This window comes from Podarcis bocagei, assembly GCF_964188305.1.
Source record: "Podarcis bocagei genome assembly, chromosome: 10".
NCBI classification, from domain to species: Eukaryota; Metazoa; Chordata; class Lepidosauria; order Squamata; family Lacertidae; genus Podarcis; species Podarcis bocagei.
The window spans coordinates 22,914,829-22,939,328 of NC_138135.1; the positions used below are offsets into that span (position 1 = coordinate 22,914,829).

General features: G+C 43.2%; 1 protein-coding gene across 9 annotated transcripts in view; it reads left to right on the plus strand.

The window, feature by feature from the left end:
• Positions 1 to 24,500, plus strand: part of FGD4 (FYVE, RhoGEF and PH domain containing 4) — a 116,160-nt gene that overhangs the window by 54,220 nt on the left and 37,440 nt on the right. For 7 of the 9 annotated variants that reach the window (XR_014012707.1, XR_014012708.1, XM_081212031.1 and 4 more), the window contains exon 2: positions 13,044 to 13,205. The exons of 1 other annotated variant lie outside the window; for it this stretch is intronic. Coding sequence is in view for 5 of the 8 variants with exons in the window: in XM_081212031.1 (XP_081068157.1) it covers positions 13,044 to 13,205 (162 nt within the window). In the remaining 3 variants the exon portion in view is untranslated. Of the gene's footprint in view, positions 1 to 5,457; positions 5,660 to 13,043; positions 13,206 to 24,500 lie in introns of those variants that run through there. One more of the 9 variants, XM_081212032.1, reaches the window with a different exon arrangement.

Genomic DNA, 24,500 nt, shown 5'->3' on the forward strand with positions numbered 1-24,500 from the left:
CCTTGCCATAAAACCCTCCATCTGCCTATATACAAATGCTTTTGTAAATGGAACATGCTTTCTGCTGTACAGGCGACAGCCATTTTGCACGGTGTTTTTGTTCCCGATCCCCAAGTGCGTAGGCTGAGCACATATAAGTACACCCCACCCTGTTCCATCCCTGTTTTGTCTTCTTCCAGGTCCAAAAGGACCCACACATCAATTGGATGTGCCTAAAATGGTTGCCGCCTGTATGCTACAACTGTTTGCTAGTTTCCCATCTTTGGAAGAACTGTACGGTTCCCGTTGTCTTAGGAAAGCAAATAACATCCTGCAGGATTCATCTCACCCGGGACACGGTCTGTTTGCACTACTGCCTTCTGGCAGGAGATATAGAAACATCAAGTCAAAGACAAATAGACTGAAAAACAGTTTCTATCCAAGAGCTGTGGCCTTTTTGAATGCTGTAACTCGATAGTGTGACCTGGGAGTTTGATGGGTGTGGTGTGGGTGTGGCTGGAATGTGGTTTGTTTGGTTGTTGTTGTTGTCTTGCTTTTGATGTTTTAAGGGATGGCATCCAATTTCGTTGCACTTTGTACAATGTTGCACTTGTGTAATGACAATAAAGAATCTATTCTATTCTATTCTATTCTAGTTAGGTTCTCTGTATTTCTTGACAACTCTTCTCTTCTGGACAAGTGTTCATATTTTTTGAGATTGGGTAGGGAGTCTGTACTGTACCTTACCCAGTGATAAAGGAAAAACTTACCCCCATTTATCTATATAGTGATGAACTGGAAGAAAAGTCCCAAGCACCTCTGACTTAAACTCGCCTAAACTTGCTAACCTTTGGTGAGTCAATAAATTCTATTAATCACAAGCTTTATCTAACCACTTCTGCTGAGAAGGAACTTCATTACACACCGTTTATTGACTAGTATAGTGTTTGCTGCCAATAACTAATAGTGAAAATATCAGAAACCATTATTCAGTTCTATGTGTGTATGTTTTCGTTTCCGAGGTGAGTTCTAAAGAAAAATTGCAAGACATTCCAGGGGCCACCCGGGCTCTGAGGGATTGAATCTGGAACCTGCTGCATGCAATGTTCTTCTGCTTCTTTTAATTAAAACTGGTGTTGCATCAGAGAAACCTAAAGAAATGTTAATGTGGAGAGCAATTTAAATGGAACACATAACCTTTAAAATGGAGAACTATTAAGCTCTTTGTTTCAGATTGTTTAAAAGATCTGTAGGATACCTTCCTCTTAAAAATAGGAGCTACACACACACACACACACACACGTGTGTGTGTGTGTGTGTGTGTGTGTGTGTGTATAATGCCCTTTAGATTGAGGCCTCAGTGATTCAGTGTTATTTTATCAAGTAAAATGGGATGCGGGTGGCGCTGTGGTGTAAACCACTGAACCTTGGGCTTGCTGATCGGAAGGTCGGCGGTTCGAATCCCCTCGACGGGGTGAGCTCCCATTGTTTGGTCCCAGCTCCTGCCAACCTAGCAGTTCGAAAGCATGTCAAATTGCAAATAGATAAATAGGTACTGCTCCAGCGGGAAGGTAAATGGCGTTTCTGTGTGCTGCTCTGGTTTCGCCAGAAGTGGCTTAGTCATGCTGGCCACATGACCCGGAAAAACTGTTGTTCACGACTGGACTTAACTGTCGGGGTCCTTTACCTTTAGGTAAAGGGACCCCCGACAATTAGGTCCAGTCATGGCTGACTCTGGGGTTGCGGCGCTCATCTCGCTTTATTGGCTGAGGGAGCTGGTGTACAGCTTCCGGGTCATTTGGCCAGCATGATTGAGAAGGCGATTGGGCCGCATCTGGCCCCTGGGCCTTAGGTTGCCTACCCCTGATGTAGTCGTTGAAAATTCCTCATAATGGAGGGTGATACTTTGTTGTTGTAAATGGGAATTTGGCTTTGGGTTCTGCCACATTGAGCAGCCTTGGAAGCAGTTTGTAAACAAGGGCTCCGTGGTGGGGGTGGGGACACATGGGAAGAACTGAATCTGCATCCCACATACTCCATACTGTCTTCTCTACAAAGAAGCAAATACATTGATTCTTGAGCTTTTAAAATTCTGTTAATAGAAAGGAGTGTAGGAGTAACCACTGCACCAACACACCACTGGGCACAACAAAAATTATTGTAGTTTGATCTCTGATCACCATATTGACATCTTTACAATAGGAATGTGTGAATTTACTATTACCATTTCAAAGTGGAGGGATCTGAGCTTTGCTTGCTAGGCGCTTGAACAGCTTTATTTCATTGACCTTGGTTAGTCTAAGCACTGCTAAGTACAAAATCAGTTGTAGACTTTTTGGATTAGATTAATGAGATGGTCAGCACTGTATCTCCCTTAATCTCTCATGTATCCCCTTATCTTTTTAATCATCCACGGATAAAGCGGTTGATCTCTTAACTTTCCTTTTAGAAAACTGAGGTTTCTAGGAATGATAGACCAAGCTTTTAATTGAGAGTGAAATGGTTTTCACATAAGCCTGTGCCATCTTTTATACTGAAGACTTTTATTTTCCCTAACTATGGCATGGGTTTGTAATAGCATACCTGAAATGTGTTTCATATGGTATGGCTGTGCCCCTTAATTTCACCTTGTTGCTTCAACCTAAAAATGCCAATATGTAGACTTTATTTTTATTTGAAAAAGTTGGTCTTTGATTTCAAAATTACCCCATTGTTAGGCCCAGCCCACATCTAGTGTTGACAAGTTTCAGGGATGTGTTTGCTTACCTGGGTTTAGTTTCCTTTGAAAGGACGTTTCTGGTAGCTTATGGTATTTTACAATATTTATTTGTAAATATAAAGTTTGAGTGCAAGGAAAAGGCATAGCTTAAACCAGAGGTCAACAACCTAAGGCCCATGGGCCGGAAGCGGCCCGTGGAGGTCGTCTGACCGGCCCAAGAGCCACCCCTTAACGGAGCTGCCCGTTTGTGCACTGCGCTAAACCAGCGCAGTGTGGCGCGGGAATTCGCTTCTGCAGCGCCAGAAATCGCGTCTGCGCATGCGCAGATGTTGGAAATCGCAGGCACGTGCGCTCACACGCATGCGCAATCCGGCCCACGGAAGGATCTCTGCGGGACCAATCCGGCCTAGGCAAGATAAACCTTACTGACCCCTGGCCATAAGCAGACGTCTTGAGTTCAGCATTTGTACATTAGCCTAGAAGAGACAGCAAGCTGATTTGGGACTATGGTAGTTTACAGAGCCCCCAATCAACTTTCTATGCCTCTCAGTCGCTCCTTTTCTCTCTCTTTTTTTAAAAAAACACAGTTTTTGTTGTCTCACACATAAACCATAGTTTTTAGTTGTTGCAGGTATACCATGTGGTGGAAAGTTTGAAGACCCCTTTTAATGTAATTCAAATGCTCAGAACACTTGAAACACATTGGCATGGTTGCCCAGCACCCCTGTGTGAGAGAGGGAGGACCCCAGGTACACTGGAGGGGGAGGAGCCAGGGGCCTGTGGTTGCCTGCTTTGCAGTGGGCAGTGCCGGATTTATGTATAGGCTAAGTAGGCTGAAGCCGAGGGCCTTTAAATCTAGGGGGCCTCCCCAGCCCACCCTCCCCCCAGCGGGTAGTCTCCCCTCTCCCAAAATTGCAAACCCAAGACTTCATGCGATGGCAGGGCAACTCGGGCCCAGCAACTATGAGACCTGGGGCCAGCCAGTGGGTCCCAATTTGAAACTCTAGGGCCCAACTTGAATTTTTTTTGTGGGGCTCTATGGGGCAGAATCTTAGAGATATAAGTCCATGTGCTGGGTCATTATCACAAGGTCAGCAAAGTCCTTCAGAAATCAGACCTGTTATTGAGTTATTGTGCAAGTTTGTAAACAAATTTTGATGACGTTTTCTGATGTCCTTTAGAGGAGAAATTGTGAATTGCAGAATTTTAAATACCCATCATCATCCTTGGCGTCATTCAATTTTGTTTATAACACTCTTTCATTTTCTTCTAGTCGTGAGGGTGGGGGATTGGGAGGGGCCTCACAAGTGGAGTAGCCTAGGGCCTTTCTTCATCTAAATGCATACGTGCAGGAGCACCCACTACATTGCCCAGCAGTCTCCCTGCCTGAGCTGGTCTTGGAGGCAGTGTTGAGGGCTCCCAGACAGTTGATTTGATGGGAATTCAACATTCATGCCAAGGCGATCGGATCAGAACTTTATGGCTGCCATGATGGACCATGGTGATGTGCCTGGAAGTGAATGTGGCCCTCAGATTGAAAAAGGCACCTCACCTTTAGCTTAGTATTGCATCCCAAACCAGGCTTGTGGTTTGTTACATCCGAACCGAGGTCTGTGGTGTGTCTTGCTTCGAACAAACTATGACCTATAGCCAATATTTGTTCTGGAGAATGCAAACAGTAGGCTTGCACAGCAGAAATGGTGCTATATTCATACTCCTATAGTAGGCCTCTTGGTAAGAGGGTAGACTCCCTCTTCCTTTTTAAAAAAGTGAAACCAATTAAAGTGGAGCCTATATGGCTGCTTATCAGGGACCTGAGTTGCTATAACATGAGACTCTTAATCTCAGCGTCATGGGTTTGAGCCCCACCTTGGGCAAAAAAAAATTCCTGCTTTGCAGAGGGTTGGACTAGATGACCCCTGTGGCCTCTTCCGACTCTACAATTCTATGATTCCATGAGATTTCTTCCAACTCAGTTTCTATTATTTCTAGCAAGAAGTAGACAGCTATGAATATCCATGTTAAATCAAACAGCACAGGGCAATAATTTGGGCTTTGCAATATCACATTTGCTAGGTGTTGTTTTGGCAAAACTACGACTAGAAAATTTTCATTTTCATTTTTTTAAAAATGAAACTTGCTGAGCCTAGAGATGTTCCAAGACCAAAATTATTTGTGGGCCAGTGGTTTGGCCGTTTTGTGAGTAGTTTTATCTTTGCTAATGTGTGTCTAAATGCTACTCTGTTTTTATCTAAATGTAGTATGCAAGAGGGTGTTCCTTTCTGTTCACCACAATTTATACATCAGTGGATTTCTTAATAATTAGTATATAACCACAACTCTTAGTTTCCTTTTGATTTGGTTAAAAAAAAAAGTTCCCCCCAGTTCACCTCCAATAAGCAGCTGAAATGTTTGCTCATTCAGGGAAGTTGCTGAAGGCAAAATAACCACAAGTTTAGGAGGCAAAAAAGATACTGCTGGCCTGCTTGTGGAAAGAGCTGTTATTGCATTTAAACTGTGACAGAGTTCAGAGTTTTTAAGCAGCTGAGGCACTAGATGAAAACAGCCTTTGTAGTTTTACAGAATGCTTTTCTCCAGCAGTTTGAAAGTTACATAAGTTGAACTTCCCTGTTAACTCTTTTAGCTGGAATGAAACCTTGTGCTCCCCCCCCCCTTCTTGCTCGTTTGCATGTTTGCCGATACACACTCCACAGTGCAAAAACAGCTGTGCCTCAAGGGACAGTGGGTCCGGTCATGACTCTCGCTCACTGAAGTGTAAACTTCCAGTGTGTAATGATTTTAGAACTCCTCCTAGATGTGGTCAGCAAAGCTCGCAGCTAAGGAGTATGTGAACCTATCATATGATCCTTGCTCATTGCAAAACTGAGTCTCTGCACGCTTAACGGCACTAGATTGACGTGTGTGTATCTGCATACATGACTGCCATGTCATCTGATCCAGGTAAAGGGTTTCATTCTGGTTTTGTTGCTGCTGCTGTTATTTTTGTGTGTTTACCAAAGTTGCCCTAATCCACATTGTTCCTTCCTGTGTGCATGCACTTCTGATAGTTTTAAGCATACCCAGATTCAGGAAAAACGTAGCTGTATGTTTGAAAATCTAAACTTTCACAAATGTTGCTTGTGTGTAATACTTGTGGAATGCCTTTTCTCTCTCTCTCTCGCCCCCGCCCTTTCTTAGTTTCAGTTGGTATTATTAGTTAGGAAAACATAATGGCCAGTTAGTATAGCATGCATAAAAACTGTGTTTTGGCTCTCTTCTGTTGTTTTAGCGTGCTTGGAAGTTTTCTTGAGCAACTAAATGGATTGTTAAGTGATTTCTATTTCCAGTTGGGAATTCTCTGTTTACAGTCAAATCATTCCTAGTTCCTGTTCCTATAAATCATTAGTGATAGTACTGAGAGATCCATTACCTCTCTCATCTGTAAAATAGCTGTCCTTCCTGGAATATTAAGAAACAGCTTTTCCTTTAATATGTTTGACGCAGCAACAGTTATCTATGAGTTTTGTGGTGCTAGTGCGAATTAAAATGCATGTTTGGTTTGTTACAACTCCCCCAGAAATGCTCATTTCCTTTGAGCACAATATTATATCTTCACTTGTGTACATTTACACTTTTTAGGGGCAGATGGGTGTTGAAGGGATTAAAAGTCTGGACAATTTTAGGGGCTCTTGGTTCACTGTTTACCTTTTTTACGCAGTGTATAAATAGTTGCGTCGAAATTATTTTGGCTTTGTGGAAAGGAAGGGTCTGGAGAAATCAGTGCAAGAAGACACTTAAATATAATGTTGTTAAAAGTAATGATGTCATCAAGGTCTGGAAATAATAGATTGGTTGCCCGGATATATTTGGAGAAGATCTTCCTTGCCCTAAAATTCTTCTGGTGTTTACAATTAAACATGAAACTTTTTAAAGAAAACGTTATATCACATTATTATTCATGCAGATTCATCAAATTTGACACTGAAAACCAACTGCATTGTTGGCCATTTTCTGAAGTTACTTTAATCCCTTATTTATTTATTAAATTATTTGCATTTTCAAAAACAGGAACAGAGAGCATATTTAACCCCCCCCGTGTCCCCCTCATCCCACTTACAACTTCCTTGCCAATACAGCATGTATACATATACCATATGACTTTCCTTCCACACTTTTGCTTTCAGTTCCTTTTGCTTTTCTACTACTCCCTTATTCTTGACGAAATTGTCATGGCTGAAATTTACTAAAACCTTTAAAGGCAATTTGCAGAACATAAATTTGACTTCTGAGTCATGAATTGAATGGGCATTGAAAAAATGTCTCAGGAACATCATTGACATGCCAGCCAAGACTTGTAGATGCACCTAGCATTTCCAATCTTCTTGCAGAAATATCAGAAGATAGGGTTGTCTTTCTGCCCTCACAATCTGTGAAATCCCTGCTGTTGTGACTTGTTCAATTCTAGCTCACCTGCTCTGGGGGATCTATGAAATCCCTGCTGTTGTGACTTGTTCAATTCTAGCTCACCTGCTCTGGGGGATCAATATTCAGAACCAGTTCAGTAGACTCCCACCCCATTTGGTGATTCCTTGCTGGTCTGCTCTGGTTTCCAAAATGTGAACGGAAGGGGGGGGAGGAGCTTCTCACAGTTACCTTGGGGAAGCCCTTGCCTCACAATCCTCAGGTGGTTTGTAATGCATCCTGGAAAGGAATCACACATGTGCAAAGAATTTTTAAAAGAGAGAAAGTGCTGAAAGAATAAAAACAAAGTATCTTCAGAACCAGCACAAGGGCCTCCAGATAGCAATTAGATAGGGGGAGACTTGGTTTTTTAAAACCTAAAATTTGGAGGAACTTCATATCTAAAGGCAATGTACAATCTATTTTCGAAGGCCAAAAGTAATTTTTTGTTGTTGTGTTTTCTTTTACATAATTCTCTGCTGGGTTAACTTTAGTCAGAGCAAGGAGTTGGGTCCCTTCCAACTCCTGTTAAAAGAACGCACATTTTCTAAATAACTTGGGGATACCTGATCATGTATAGATTACAGAAAGAGATGTCTCTGGTGTTCATTGTACTTGCCCAACTTTCCTAAAACTAATGGTTACATTTGGGAGTCTTTGTGGTCACCGTTGTTTCCTAACTTCTTCAGCCATGTTGTGTTTTATTTATTTCAGTTGCAGACAAAAATAATCCAATTATTTTGATGCAACTAATACATAGCTAAGTTCAACTGCGCAGAGCACTGACCTGTAAGATTAGCTCAAGCTTTTCATTCAGTTAATGAATATAAATGAATGCTTTTAACATCAAATTTATATTGGAGAGCTTTCTGAGTTACTATAATACTGAGGCCTGTACTGGTGGGTTTAGTAGATATAAAGAAATGTTGCAGGTGACCAACTTCATAGAGCAGGACTTTCTTGGCTTGAACTTTGCCCATGAAGAGCAGCTGGAGGAGGAGAGGGGAGAGGGTGAAGAAAGAGCTGAGAGATGGAGGGCCCCCATCTTCCCATTCTTTGGACCCCCTGGGAAACTCAACACACCTGCTGTACCTGGAACTGTAGACAGCCTGAGGAAGTACTGTCTACTTTGGGCCTGCCCATAAAAACCAAGTCTAGAGTGATACTTTTGTGGGGGATAGGGAAGGTGTAACTGTGCATTTTTGTAATATTCTGTTTAAGTTGTTTGTTGTTGCTTCAGTTTTCTGCACACTGCTTAAAGATATTTTTAATATATTAAGAAGTATAGAAATCCATCCCATCCATCCATCCATCCATCCATCCATCCATCTCAGTCAAGGGAACTGGGAAACCCAGCCAGATGGACAGGGTATAAATAATAAAAAATATTATTATTTTCAAGGCAGAAACAGGAAGTGCAGGAGTGTTGATGAGACATCCAGGTAGATTCTTCATGTGAACACGCAAGAAGGACTGGCTGTTCATTTTCCTTCTGTATTGTATAAGCTAGTGGCTGTTAAGCTTGGCAAGTGTGCTGTGAAATAAGCAATACTGCATAAAGAGATTGTCACATAAGTACAGTGAAATTGCTGCTCTGTTATTAAAGCATTCCTGGACCTTGCTCTTTAACCAAACCAGAAAATGAATTTGCTATTCAGCTTTAGGGCTAACATTCATGTTTAAAATTAACTACCATGATTCTTCTGTAGAAAAACACCAGCCAAAAATAGTTATGTGACTGAGATTGAATTCCAGGCACTCCTCCTTCAGAAGAAATAGGAGCCATAGGATGGGGATCATAGTTCAGGGTTGTTAAATTCCATTGAATTATTACATAAATTTCCAGTACTACATACTAAAGATCATGCATTAAAGATTGTGCACATAGTCAACTAATTTATATATTTAACAAGCATATTTTTTAAAAAAAGCTCTTTATTGTGAGGAAATCGAGTAAAGCCACTAGGTCAGTATTTTTAGAAACAGGATGCCACAGAAAGCTCACACACATACTAGAAGTTTAAAGACTGACCCTTTTAATAGTAAATAGCACACTTCTTCAGATACACTGGGAAAACTTGTTCTTATTACTTAGTTCTAGTTACAGGTAGGCAGCCGTGTTGGTCTGCCATAGTTGAAACAAACAGACAAACAAAATTCCTTCTAGTGTGCACGAAAGCTCATACCAATAACAAACTTAGTTTTTCTCTAAGATGCTACTGGAAGGCATTTTTTGTTGTTGTTATTACTTAGTGTTTGGGATAAAAATTATACATTAGGAAACTAGTTCCTGCTGATTTGCATTCAGAGTTCCTCAGTATTAAACTTTAACTTCCCGCTGGAAATCCTTCAACTTTCTTTGCACTCCCTTGACCTGCCCCACATTCTCTCCTGAGCAACTTCACAAACTTTAGTTGAGGTGGCCTCAGTAAAGCTAAATGCCCAAAAGAAATCTCTTTCTGTCAAATTGTACTTTCTAACAAAAGCACTTTGCATTTTGAAGTGGTCCTCTGCAGATAGAGTGATTTACAAGCCTATACAGTACAGGAAGATCCATACGTGCAATTTAGCATTTTTGTGTTGGTTGCTTCAGCAGAAACCTGTTAAATTGCAAAATGTGTTTGAAGCACTGAAGGGAAGGGTTTATTGTTTACTGTTTTAGTTTGGGAAGTGGCACTTTTGCAGTATAAATCCTTATACTGCAAAATTGGCATTGTAAATACAAACCCTAAATAAGAGAGTGCATTCATACAGAGGATGTACACCACAGTTTTGTCACTGAAATTGATCCTTTCCTCTCTTCCTTTCCAAAAAGGAGCTATTAACAATGGTGTCTTACTTGTGACTACATCAGTGCAGGATTTCCATTCTCACAATGGTTTATTCAACATTTCGTTTTCCTTGCACATGTGTTTCTAATGTTGGTATAAGGGCTTTCTTTTTTAAATTGTGTCTTAAGTTATAAATGACACAATCCAGTCCATTAACTTTTAGTAGCTACTGCTGCCTAACATAGCTTAAGGTTCCAACCCATATCGTCCTCTATGTCACATTTGCTGATGTCACTATTAGGAAATTCATTCTACATATTGTGCTGGCCTCTTGTTGAGTACAGGTAGCCAAATTCTGCAGCTGTTCTCTCAGAGCATCACATGACAGTGCCCATCTATTGTTTTTACAGCTGCATTTGTGTCATATTTTTCCTAATATCTGACAGAATTTTGGAACACTTTTCTTTTAAATGAAGTTCTCCTTAATATTGTTCATCTAGCCAAAGATATTCCCTTAGCTGAACTGATGTAATTGTTTTCTGTCTTGCAGTGTAAAGCCTAAGCAAAATTGTCATGTGCAGCTCTGGGGTGGAACAGAGACAGTAGAAAGTTTTTGGCTAAAGTAGTCAAAATGGTGTGTCTTGGAAAATACACAAAGCTAAGGATGTGCAAAGGGTTTACAAAGGGGGTATTTAAATCTGTAAATTGTCCTCGTGAATTGACAGTGACTATTGATAGTGTAATAAGAAGTGTAATTCTTATTGGTGACTTCTAAATTATTTGGTAGCTGCAGTGCCATAAATTCTGCCTTGTCTATTAAATCTCAGCAAACAAATGCAGCCTTCTATGTACTAACCTTGAACATTTCTGCTCATTTTAGCATTTTAAGGCAGCACAGATTTAAAGAGATAGAAAATGCTGAGATACTTGAAATTGTGCGAACTTAGACCTGATGACTTTGTGGTTATGTAAAGTCACAAGGTGAAATCTCAAATGAATTTTCTGCATTTTGCCAAAATATTTTTCCCCAGTTTATACAACACAAGCTTCATTTTCTTATACATTTAAAATATATAAAGAAGCAATTATCATTTTTCAGTTCTGAAAATAAATTTTAATGTTTGGAATAAATGCAGTATTTTTCCTTCCTGTTTAGGGAAGCTTTTAACGTTTGAGGCCTTATTGTATTTTAATATTTGGTTGGAAGCTGCCCAGAGTGGCGTGTGTGTGTGTGTGTGTGTGTGTGTGTGTGTGTGTGTATAATAATAATAATTATTATTCCCCGTAGGAAAAATCCCTGTTGAAGTCTAATACTGCAAACACAGACAAAAACAGTTTTAAAACAAAAATTAAAATATGTAATGTGAATCAACTAAGCATAACAGAATATGCCCAGCACTGGCATATATCAAATATTAGTTATGAATCAAATACTGAAATATTAAAATAAGAAATTAATGAAAATGCATATAAAACTGGAAATGGTTCTGTCCAAATGGTCTTCCTCGACAGTACAACAAAATAACACAAAATTCTAGCCTGTCCTACTAGCATATTTGTTTGTTTGTTTGTTTTATAAAAGATGATTAAATATTTACACAGTATTCAAGAATAGCAGGACCAAAATCAAATTTGTATAATGCCTAAATGTAGTTAAAGTATACTGTTGAGATGACAAATCCATAGATAGAGCAGCAAAAGGTTGACCTAAAATGCTAACTCCATCTGAAGTCAAATGGCCCAGTCAAATGGAAAGAACAATAAACGATTCAAAAATCTGGAGCGACTCTGTAAAAGATATTCTATTCTTTTAGCAGTGGGCATCAAGAAATAAGTATTCAAGGGTAAAGGTAAAGGAAAGGACCCCTGGATGGTTAAGTCCAGTCAAACTTAGCTATGGGGTGCGGCGCTCATCTTGCTTTCAGGCCAAGGGAGCCGGCATTTGTCCGCAGACAACTTTCTGGGTCATGTGGCCAGCATGACTAAACAGCTTCTGGTGCAACGGGACACCATGACGAGTAGCAGAGTGCACATAAATGCCATTTACCTTCCCGCCACAGCGGTACCTATTTATCTATTCACGCTGGTATGCTTTCAAACTGCTAGGTTGGCAGAAGGTGGGAGGGAGTGATGGGAGCTCATCCCATCATGCGGACTCGAACTGCCAACCTTCCAATTGGCAAGCCCAAGAGGTTCACTGATTTAGACCACAGCGTCACCCGCCCCCTTATTCAAGAGTAAAAAGTCTAAATCAAAGCAAACAGCCTAATCTTTTCAAAAACTACTGCTGAAAAAGATAATGCTGAAAAATGTCTCTCATTACTGATACGGTGGTTAGTGAAGAAAGAAAAAAATACAATTTGTGAGTAAAGGGTAGCAGATACAAAATTCGCCCAAATGACCAATGGTAAAATGTTGAAGGACCAGTTAAGAGAAATTAATATAAAACAGGGTTTTATATTTAACTTGTTTACTGTGAATGATTCCCATGATTCCTCTATGGATGGCCAATTCTGATTAATTATTTTCATGGCTGTGGAGTATCATTCCTGAGCCACTTAATGCAGAGCTTTTACTATGAAAGTTGCCTTCAAGAAAAGGTTTCCAGAGTCAGTGGAAATTGATACTTGTCTGGCAATCATACTTATGGCCTGTAAAACCACTGGGCAATGTGACTATTAGGTAGTGGACAGAAGGATAAACTATCAGCCCAATTCCCAAGGCTGTCTTTTAACACACTTTTTTGATGTAGTAGAAGCTGAGATTAATTTGCTCTTGCATAATTATAACAAACACATTACAGCCACAACTGGAAATTTTGAACGTTTTCGCAGCTTGCTGTAAAAATGAGAAATCACCAGCCTCTTTGAGCATTGGGCTCTCCAATACCATGCATAGTTTCAAATTCCACTGAAATGCACTCTCCTAAAAGTGCATGCAGAAGTTAGGCCTATCCAGGTTTTCCAAGTTATTGCTCCATATTGTAAGAGGAGATAAACCACTCTGAACTCAGCTATTAACACGGAACAGAATTTCTTCCCATCTTCCTTATATGAGCTAGCAAGGAAGTCCATATGTTCAGTCATGCTCACAGTTGCCTTTTCTCCTTCCAGGTGGCAGCACATGTCCAAAGATCTTCATAACTCCACTGTGCACGACAAGCAGCACAACTAGACTGTATGAGCCAAACATTGGCAATGAGGTGGCTCAGAAAATAAATGGAATCGTACCAGAGAAGCCATCTCCACAGCCAGTTTCAATTCCAAAACCACAAGGTCAGTAGCAGCTCATATCTGTGACCAGCTGTTGACTCTCGGAGGCCACCAAGTCAAGTACCTTTACCAAATATGCAGTATTTTGTGACACAAATAAAATGGCTCACTCACACACACTAACTGATCAGGTTTTGTGAGATTGTGGATGCATTGTGGTGAAAATAGCAAGGGATGGATACAATTCTTGTCTTATTTGTTTATTTGTTTATTTATACTGCCCTATGCCCTATAAATACTGCCCTATACCCGGAAGTCTCAGGGCGGTTCACAGAATAAAATCAAAATATAAAACCACAAAATAAAAATAAAAACAACCCAATAACGCCCCCTCAAGCCCCCACCACATTTTAAAAGGGCATAGGATGTCAATCAAATCAACCAAAAGGCTGCTTAAAAAGGAACTTTTTTGTCTGGCGCCTAAAGGTGTATAATGAAGGCGCCAGGCGAACTTCCCTAGGGAGAGCATTCCACAGACAGGGAGCCACTTCAGAGAAGGCCTGTTCTCGTGTTGCCACCCTCTGGACCTCTTGAGGAGGAGGCACATGAAGAAGGGTCTCAGAAGATGATCTCGGGGTCCGGGTAGGTTCATATGCAAAGAGATGGTCAAAACCAGCACTTTAAATTGGGCCCAGAAACTAATTGGTAGCCAGTGCAGTCAGACCAGGATCGGTGTAATATGCTCACACCGTCTTGCTCTGGTGAGCAACCTGGCCTCTGAATTCCGCACCAGCTGAAGTTTCTGAACCATCTTCAGATGGCACTGCAGGCCTATTTGCCGTAAAGACAATTCCTCCAACTTGCTAATTGAGGAAAACTTAGGGCATTTTCTTTATTCCGTATGTTTGTTCAATCAAAGGTCTGCCCTGAATGGAGTGGGAAATATTCAAAGGGTGTCTTTGCTATTCCAGATCTGTTCTGCCAACAAACAACAGGCCCTGACCTGGTTTTGTAGAGTGTTAGTTGATACTTGGTTTCTTTCTGAAAAGCAGCTTTAAATCTCTGGAAACCAATTGTATCATTTTATATAACTATTGAGTCCCCACCCAGCATGGAAAAACAAATCCAGGGGAAAAAATGTGCGATGTTTAAACTTGCTTTAACTTTTTCTTTTTTAAACATTATATTGCTGCTATCTGAAGCAAACAACTACATAAATTTAGCCTGGAAAATGTTAGTTATTACGATCCAGGGGTGCAAATAGGGCATTAGAAAAGAGTAAGAGTTTTTGGAGCAAGTTTCCTAGTTCTTTACCAGAGTTAAGGCTTGGATCCATGGATCCATGAATGAAGTTCACAGAATGAAAGCTTCTTTTCTCTTCACTCTGTAGCCAATTGTGCCCCTTGATAATGCCTCACCATGGTTCCCTTCTGAACCATGTGGGATGGTATGGATGGGAAGCTGTCCACAGCTGCGTAGGCCTAATCATCCTATATCACATGTTATCTTATCTCCAGAGAGGTTTTTAGGGGTGGCGTAGGTGGCAATGGCCAACTTATTTCAGCATTTGTTTAGCCTTTAAAACAAGGCACAGTGTGTGTGTTTACAGTGTTTGCTAAGATGAAACAACATGTGCATACAGCTTAGCAAGACCTCAAAGTAATTGACACAGAGTAGTCTTTAAGGGTTTTTGGTCCTAAACTAAATGGTTAGTCTAACCAAATTCCTGGAACAGCTTGCACTTTCATAATAATGTAAACAGAGAAACATGAGGATAGGCAGTCTGCTGTATTTCTATTACTTTGAAGTTTTGTAATACAATGGCTCAAAATAATGGACTTGTGTAGATGCCAAAGCAATGGTCGTCCCAGTCCTGTACTATCTGTTCTAACAATTCTTGTAACAATGGGATGGGATATGTTTAATATTTAAGTGTTTAGTCAGAAATTTTGTTTAGACAAACAGTGAGTTAGGAGGGACATGAGAGAGGTGTATATGATGAAATAGATAGAAGTTTTCTAGTAAAATAATAGAACCTGAAGTCATCTAATGAAGCTGAATGGTACAATGTTCAGGACAGACAAAAGCAGTATTTGGTAGCAAATTCCATAGTTTAACAATGCAATATATATATATATATATATATATATATATATATATATATATATATATATTTAAACTATGGAATTTGCTACCAAATATATAATAATGATTGAGGGACGCAGGTGACGCTGTGGTCTAAACCATAGGGCCTAGGGCTTGCCGATCAGAAGGTCGGCAGTTCAAATCCCCGCAACGGGGTGAGCTCCCATTGTTTGGTCCCAGCTCCTGCCCACCTAGCAGTTTGAAAGCACGTCAAAGTGCAAGTAGATAAATAGGTACCACTCCGGCGGGAAGGTAAACGGCATTTCTGTGCACTGCTCTGGTTCGTCAGAAGCAGCTTAGTCATGCTGGCCACATGACCCGGAAAAATTGTGTGCGGACAAACACTGGCTCCCTCGGCCTATAGAGCGAGATGAGCGCGCAACCCCAGAGTCATCCACGACTGGACCACATGGTCAGGGGTACCTTTACCTTTACCTTTATATAGTGATGATCACTAGTGTGGACTGCTTTTAAAAGATCAGACAGTTTACTGGAGTATAAAGCTTTCTGTAGCTATTAGTCAAGGATGACTGTCTTCAGATACTTCAGTATCTCAGATGATATTCCTCAGAATACGAGTTGCTGGGAACTCTGTCTGTGGGCATTTCCTTCTTGAGGAGGTTTCCCCATGAGATGTGACTCATGAAATACTAATTGTGCATCTGTAGAAATGGTTTTATTGTTTTTAGTCTTTGTAGGAATGGAATAAGTTAGTTTTTGTTTCCTTTCATTTTATCTTGAACTTATCCAAAATTCCTGCTTTTGGGAAAAAACCAAAGCTCAGAAACTAGAAACTTCAAGGCCAAAATTTAGAATAAGCCTCAAACTATAAATATTTAGGAATGACGTTCCAGGCATCAGGATCCAACAAAATTCATATTAACTCAAATGGGTGTGCTGGAGAAAGATCTGCAAATGTTATCCTTAATTTTTTTAGAACTCAAGGGGGGTTTTATGTCCCACGACACTAAAATTATATAAAGCCAAAACGTTGGCACAGCTCCTTTACGGATCCTTTCTGGGCCCACATCCCTCCTCTTTCATTCCCCTTGAAAGAGTGCAATCCAAACTCCTCAGAGCCCTGCTACAAGTTCCCAAGATGCGTTTCAAATGCATGGGTCAGACTAGAAACAGGGATGATGAAAAGCTCATATTAGTTTAACATCAATATATAAGTGGCTAACTCTGAAACTGCTCCCCCCCGAAGAATAGCTCCATTGATTCTGAGCGACCAGTTTCAGTCTGGCTGGCAGACAGCAGTCTTAAACACTCTTCAGAAACTGGGCCTTGCTCCCCAAACCCTCATAAGTATGGGCCTAGGCCAAGCTAGATCCATGGTTAGGCAAAGAATCATGGACATAGAGAGACAACAGGACTGTACAAGGGTCCTTGATTATAAAATCATAGAAAACAGGAGATACATAGCTGCTCCAGCAGCATATCTCTACTTCCTCACATCCAGAAATGCAAGAAGGGCTTTCACTCTTGGTAGAAGTTTGGCCTTGCCCTCACCGGTTCTGTAAGGCTCCTACGGAAGAGTCCCATACGCACAGAGACTTTGCGCCTGCTCATTAGGGGAAACAGGAAGCCAGGAAACACATATTTTTGTAGATGTCCTTTTTATGTTGAGATTCATAGAGACACCATTGACCCTTTGCTGAAGAGGCTTGTTGACCTTCCCAGACAAGTCTAAACTTAATTCTCTCCTCTTAGGATCACAAGACAACTCAGCTATTAGCCCAGTGTTTCCCAACCGGTGTTCCGCGGCACACTAGTGTGCCGCGAGACGTTGCCTGGTGTGCCGTGGGAGGGAGGCGGGCGAGGCGGGTGGCGAGAGGCGGGGCGGCGGCGGCGAGCACACACGGGGCGGCGAGCGAGCTCCCTCCCACATCCCATCGTCGCTCGCTTCGGCCGGCCTACTGGGCTGTCGCAGGCGGAAGGCCTGCGCATGCGCGAGGTTTTCGCGCCTTCGGGATTCCCTTCACGCCTTCCTCCTCCCGGGTCCTTGAGAGCGCGGGAAGCGGCAGCGCGAGACCGGCGTTGAGCCTGGTAGGTATTGCGCTTGCCAAGGCCATAGGCGCCGACTCCATGGGGCCTGAGGGGGCCCGAGCCCCCTCAAAAATTTGTTTGGGGGGGCTCTGCCCCCCCAATAATCTCGGGCACCCCTCCAGCAGATCGCCGCCGCCGTTCGGATGTACCGTAAACCTCGCAGTATTCTGTAGGGTGTGTGCTTTCAAGAACTGTGTTTAGGATTGGAGCCTTGTTGAGCTAACACAACCTCCTCTTTACTTAAGGGAAATGTTTAAGCTTTTCTCCCCGCCCCTGTGTTGAGTTTTAAAAATAAATAATCCTACAATTGCAATAGGGGGAGACTATGTGTATGAACCGAAAGGGGAGGAGAAGCGGGGCGTGCGCGCAGGGGGGGGGTTCTCGAGCACAAATCAAGACAATGGATCTTCTGCACTGGAAGAGGCGGCAGATCTCAAACAAAAGCTTGATGAACGGAACAGACAAAAACGCAAAGTTCCATTCAGGGCTCCCCTTTTGCCACGTCGTCTCACAGTTTGGAAGATAGCAGCTCTCCAAATTAATAGTTCTCTTTGAATAGGCGGGGCCTGAGCGTTCCACCAATTTAGGCCTCCTGCCGGGATGTGATATGGCTCCACCTTCCTCAAGGTGGTTCTGCTTTTAAATATTTTCCACCCTGTCACCATGAGGACTAGCGACTTCTTTTCGTAAAATATAAAATCGCTATTCCTTGCTCTTGTGAGACTGTGTGTTTTAATTCGAAAAGGGTGTTCCGTGTATTTAATTCCTATTAAAGAGAGTTACTTTATATATAGTCAATATAGGCACAGAGTTAATTTTTTAAACATTTTCTAATGGTGGTGTGCCTCGAGACTTTTTTCATGAAACAAGTGTGCCTTTGCCCAAAAAAGGTTGGGAAACACTGTATTAGCCAGATTCTGCGCCCAAATTTATAGGCACAAGTCATCCTCTAGAATAAAATAGCTTACTAGGGAAAAGCTGAAGTCACCCTTGGGGTGCCTCAGGGTCAATTTTTATGGTAGCCCAAATCTCAGTTGTATATATCTCAATTTTAATTCATGAGCTGCTGCTGCAATCTGCTCCAATTGTATATTTTGCCTTTATGAACGCTGTCATTATTGTGTTAATACGAGCTGGTCTTTGACCGTAATATCTTATCTTGAACTTATCAATGGTTTCAGGCTGTGAAACAGTTTATTAAATAAAGTAAGTTGTTGGCCACCATGGGAACCGGATGCTAGACTAGATGGGTCCTTGGTATAATTCAACAGGGCTGCTCTTAGGTGCTTAATGGAAGGTTGCTTTTAACATTCTCCACCCTGCTCAAGATGCTTTCTGTATGATACAGCTTTGCTATCATTAACACCATCTAAGCTTCTGCTACTTCCATTCAGACTTATTTCCTAGTATTGTTCTGTGGCCTCCTTGTTTCTCAGCCATGTTGGTGGTTTTGAGTTCTCCTCCAACCCCCTTACTTTTTATCGTCTCTCTCTGTTAGCTAGCTGTTCGATTTCATGGCAATTAGCTGATGTTCACTGGCCTAGATCTGCCTGTCATTTCTAGAGAAAACACAGAGTAGCAAACAGCTCAGTCTCTAACAGCATGCAGGTGGATGTCAAAGCAGATTCGAAGAACACTGACAGATAAAACAGCTATAATGAGCAATTACAACAGTTCAAAGAAAAACAGGGTGGTGATGGCTGTCCCTCCATAATATTTTCTTAAGTTTTCAGAAGACTTCCATTAACATGGGGAGTAGGAGGAGTTGGTGGGTCAGTTACAGATGCTTCATTACAGAAAGAAACACTTGGTTTTGATCCTGCTGGGATGCTTGTAGGGATTGTGATTTTTGTTACAATTATTTTTTAGAATCCTGTTCATTTGCTCTCCATGCTGGACTGATTTTCTTAAGCTATTGTGAGTCCTGAGCATGTGTTTGTGTGTGCATACATAAACTTTTTCATGAGCTTACAGGTAACTTGGTCCTCAGAAAATACCCATTTCTCACAGGTTATAGTTGTACTTCGCAAAGGTTGCCACACAAGGCATGTGACCGACCACCTTTGGCTTGCCAAAGTTTTGAGGTTTTGTTTTTTTATTTTAACATTTTGACTCTTTGATTGGGTTTAGAATTCAGGGACCTGGTAGACCACGGTTCAAAACCCCACTGAGCCATGAAGCTTACTGAGTAACCTTGGGCGAATTGCTGCCTCTTAGCCTAACCACCTCACAGGTTTGCTGTTGGGATTAAATGAGGAGGAAGAAAACCATGTATGCCATCTTGCACTCCTTGAAGAAAAGGTGTGATGCAGTAAGTGCAATAAATAAACTGGAGAGAGACAGCGGCTTCAGCTGGGAAATTCCTTTCTTCTTCTTCTGGCAGCTGCGTATGTAGCCTACAAGCTGTATTCCATAACCCCTCATGTGTTGAGACGCACTATTGAGGCATCTGATCAAGGCCTGTATTTTAAAATGAGCTTAAAGATATATTTGCAAATGTTTGTATGTTTCATGCCAGGCATAAAGCAGCTGGCTAAGTACTTTGGCAGTTGTTTATCTTCCTGCTCTCCTGAAAAGCCCCCCCCCCCGATTTATAGCAGTACCAGGAGACAAGTTTCTCAAAGTTGTAAAAGGGAAATACAGGCTGGGAGCAAAGGTTACACTGACCATACATATTACAGAATACAATCAAGCTGCAAAAACACTAATTAAGAGTTGGTAAATAGTAAGATTTATTGTTTAACAGAAAATAATACCATGTGCCTCCCAGCAGACTCTAGCCATATTTTCCTAAGGTTAAAGGGCAAGAACTAATGGGAAAAGCAGCTGGCTACTTGTCTGCCATTTATGGATAGAAGGAAAATATAGCTCTTTGTCTCCCATAAAAGGTAATAGGAAGTGGGTGTATCTTTTATGATTGGTTCTAGCAAACAGCCAATAGGAGTTTCAACCAGGCTGATTGGACAGAGGCAGCCAAAGGAGGAGCAAGGGGGCTAGGCTGAGGAAATATAAGTGCTGGCCATCAGGGCTGGAGGGGGCAGAGCTTTGGTAACCATATACCACTGTGTTTCTCATTTATTTGTCTGACAAATAAATTATTATTTTAATTTTTCTATTGCTGCGTTGAATATTTCATTCCAGCTAAGCGTTAACCACAAGCAGGGTGCTACACTATCTCCCCCTGTGTGTGTGAAAGAGAGAGAGGGATAGCAGCAGCATTCAAAATTAGCTGGGCGCCAGTTGTGTTTTGCGACAGGCAGCCGGCCTTTTGTGATGAAGTAGAGATATCTGGTTGCCAGGTTTGGCCCTTAACTTCTCCATCTGGCTAGCTTGTGTGGCTGCAATGCCACACCACTCAGCTGGTCTGTTGGGCAGCACAGCACCATAAGATATGCCTCTTTTGGTGTTGCGCTGCCCCACAAATCAGCTAATTCATGTGGCAGCGCGGCACCAAGAGACGTGTGTCATTTGGTGCCGCACTTCCCCACAGACCATTTGCTTTGTAATCTTGCACACACACAAAATGCACCTAGGCATATCATTGTGGTGACTGTAGCCTAGATCAGTGTTTCCCAACCGGTGTTCCGCGGCACACTAGTGTGCCGTGGAAGGTTGCCTTGTGTTCCGTGGGAGGGAGGCGGGCGAGTCGGGCGGCGAGAGGCGGGGCGGCGGCGGCGAGGAGAGGCCGCCCAGCGCGGGGCTCTCGCCGTCTGCCTGCCTGGCTGCCTGCGAGCTCGGCGGGCAGCGCTTCCGTCCACAGCGCCCGCCTCGCGGCTCTCCCTCGTCGCGCGCCTTGGCTCCTGCGGCCGGCGAGGGGAGCCCGGGCCGCGCGCGGCTGCTGCTGCCGCCGCCGCCTCTCCGGGCGGGAACGCTGCGGGTGCGCGAGGGAGGAGGGCGGCCCCCGGGGGCTGGGAGAGCCGGGCTGCCGTGGCCGAGAGGGCTGCTCTGCCGGGCGCCGCTGACATAATTTAAGAAAATTGTCGCGCGCCTTGGCTCCCTCGTCGCGCGCCTTGGCTCCCGCGGCCGGCGAGGGGAGCCCGGGCCGCGCGCGGCTGCTGCTGCCGCCGCCGCCTCTCCGGGCGGGAACGCTGCGGGTGCGCGAGGGAGGAGGGCGGCCCCCGGGGGCTGGGAGAGCCGGGCTGCCGTGGCCGAGAGGGCTGCTCTGCCGGGTGCCGCTGACATAATTTGAGAAAATTATCGCGCACCTTGGCTCCCTCGTCGCGCGCCTTGGCTCCCGTGGCCGGCGAGGGGAGCCCGGGCCGCGCGCGGCTGCTGCCGCCGCCGTTTGTGGTCATGGCGGAGCTGCCGCCTAGGGAGGAGGGGAGAGGGGGCTGGCGGGGGGGCAGGCGGTGAAGGGGGCTTGGCTGCCCCTTGCAGGCTCAGGTGTGCACAGGTGGGTCCCTGGCCACCTGCATCTCTGTGTGTTGATCAATTGGAGGGGGGAAGGCAGGTAGAATTTGCAGCCTCTCAGGCCAGGAAGGGGGAAAGATTTGGGGTCTGGCGAATGTCTGGTGCGGTTCTTGTGACGCTCTGGCCATCCTGGGGTGTCCCCGGAGAAGAACTCTGAGCCCTAAACTGGCTTTTCTGGTTCCTGGAGGGAGGCGAGAGCTGAGCTGCCGGTTCTTAGGAATGTCCTCCTCTCTCTCTCTCTCCATCTCTCTCTCTCTCTCTCTCTCTCTCTCTCTCTGGCTCTTCCCACCCAGGGCTTGTGGGCATCTGCTCTGAGAGGAAGATGGAGGTGACTTCCCTTAAAGGTCATGGAATCATAGAGGTGGAAGGAACCCAAAGGTCATCCAGTCCAACCCCCAGCAATTCAGGACTCACAGCTAAAGCATCCCTGGCAGATGCCCCCCCCGACCTCTCCCTAAAAGCCCCTTCCCCTGTCTGACTGCTCTCACCACCAGAAAGGCCTTCCTAATGTTTTGTGGGAATCTCCTTTCTTGTTTCTTTATATTTTATTGAGAGTATTACAAGGAGTTAAATTGGCGGGGGGGGGAGGGGGAATAAAAAGGTTACATGCATTAAAAATAAATAGAAGCAGAGGAAAAGAGCAATAACAAAATAGCAATGGAATATAATTAAGCCTACAGAGCTATATATGCAAATGGATCTACTTATTCTTTCCCTTGAAGATACATTGATTCGTTTGTTACTGTGGTTTCGATCAATACTTTCCAAAGATCTTTACATTTGTCCATGCATGATCTTTGTCTGAAAGCTCATGGGTTGCAGGAGTTGTCATAGGAGGTTATATTTTTGACCTTCCAACTGTTATGGAAATTACAGGGGGGGGGGCACATCTTTAAAGTTGTTAAATGCTGCCGGTGTCGACGGGGAGGACACCGGCAGCAGCGCCCCCCCCCCAGAAACCCGCTCCGGGCAGGTAATTCACAGAGAGTGGACAGAAGGAAGCCTTAAAGGGCTTCAGCCTCCCAGAGTGGCGGGGAATAATAAATAATAATAATAATAATAATAATAATAATAATAATAATAATAATAAAATTGACAGGTGGTGTTTTTCTAGGTGAGGGGGTGGGGACTGTAATAACAAAAAAATCAGCTGTATATCAACCGCTGTTTTGCAATGAGGAATTGCAAATAAGGAAGATCAAAAGGAGAATGTTTTTTGGGGGGGGACTCTCTTCCTCTTCCTCCTCCTCCTCTCGTTCTTGCTCCTCTTCCTGGCAAAAGGGCTGCTGAGACCCCTTCTCTCTTGGGTGCCGGTGGGTGCTGTGACGTTGACGCTGCTGTGGCAAGTGCCTTTACTTAGCAGAGTGCATTCCCCTTTACACAGGAGGGGAGGGAAAATAATTGAAACTTACACTTTCGTGCGTCCCTCCCGGCGCGACGCTGCGCGCTGACGTCACGGGGCTGTAATGGTGGTGTGCCTCGAGATTTTTTTCATCAAACAAGTGTGCCTTTGCCCAAAAAAGGTTGGGAAACACTGGCCTAGATTTAAGGTGCTATTTGGCTCCTAGATTTTCTATCTCAGTTTCTAACACTGAGAGACAGACAAACAGAGACTTGTCCATGACTTACTTGGATTGTGGAATATGCTTTGCTTGTTCCTCTGCCTGATTCAGGTTTGAGCCTTGGTGCTTGGGTGTGCGTGTTTAACTTCAAATCCATGCCCCATCAATGTATCCATTGGTGGTATTTTATTCTGTAGTGACTATAGGTTTACATTTATATACCATTTGATTGTAATAAAACCTCAAAGTGGTTTAAAATAAAGGGAGTGGTCTGTTTTGAGTTATTGCTCAGCCTTGGAAAGAGCTTATTAGGCTAGAAATTACCTCTGAGCATATGCAGAGTGCTCTTCCTTGCTGTTGAATAAATACTTGGTACTGTATTCATAAAGCCATTATTGAATGTTTAGAGTGTTTTGCATATATTATCTCAGTTATCCTTGCAACAGTCCTGTAAGGCCATTATTATAATTCTCATATTGCAAATGTTTGAGAGAATGCAGAGGCTGAGAGGATGGCTTTCCTAAGGTCACCTAGTAAATTGGAAAAGGCTGTAGAGCATCTGCCTTGTATGCAGAAATTCCCAGGTTCAGTAACTGGCACCTGCAGCTAGGGCTGGATATGTCCTTTGCCCAAAATTCTGGAGTGCCACTGCCAGTCAGTGAGCTAGATAGACCAATGGCCTGGTTTTATGTATGACACCTTCCTATGTTCCCATTTCATAGCAGAGATGGGCTCTGAGGTGGGGTCTTTTTCATTCACATCGTCTTATGCAAGCCTGTGTACTATGTACAGAAGAAGTTGCTCTCTGGCGAATTTTGGATTGCAGGCCAGGGAGAGTTTTGTACATGGCATTGAGATAATTTTGAAAGAAATTGTTGGACAAGGCACATCTTAGTACAAAGGCAGAGAAGCCAAAGAGGAAAGAGTTGTGGCTCGCAAAAACCTGGAGCTGCTTCAGCTGTAGGAAGTTCCAGAACATTATTTTACAGTATCAAATCATCTGTGGGTTTGTGGGTTAGCCTTGCTGCTGTGCTCATTAGTTATACATCTCTTGATGGAGTTGTGGAGGTTGGACATGAGGCAGATCTTGCTTAAGTACCTAAGAAGATGTTTTTTGTGTGTGTGTGTGTGTGTGTGTGTGTGTGTGTGTGAGAGAGAGAGAGAGAGAGAGAGAGAATAGACAGAGTACAAC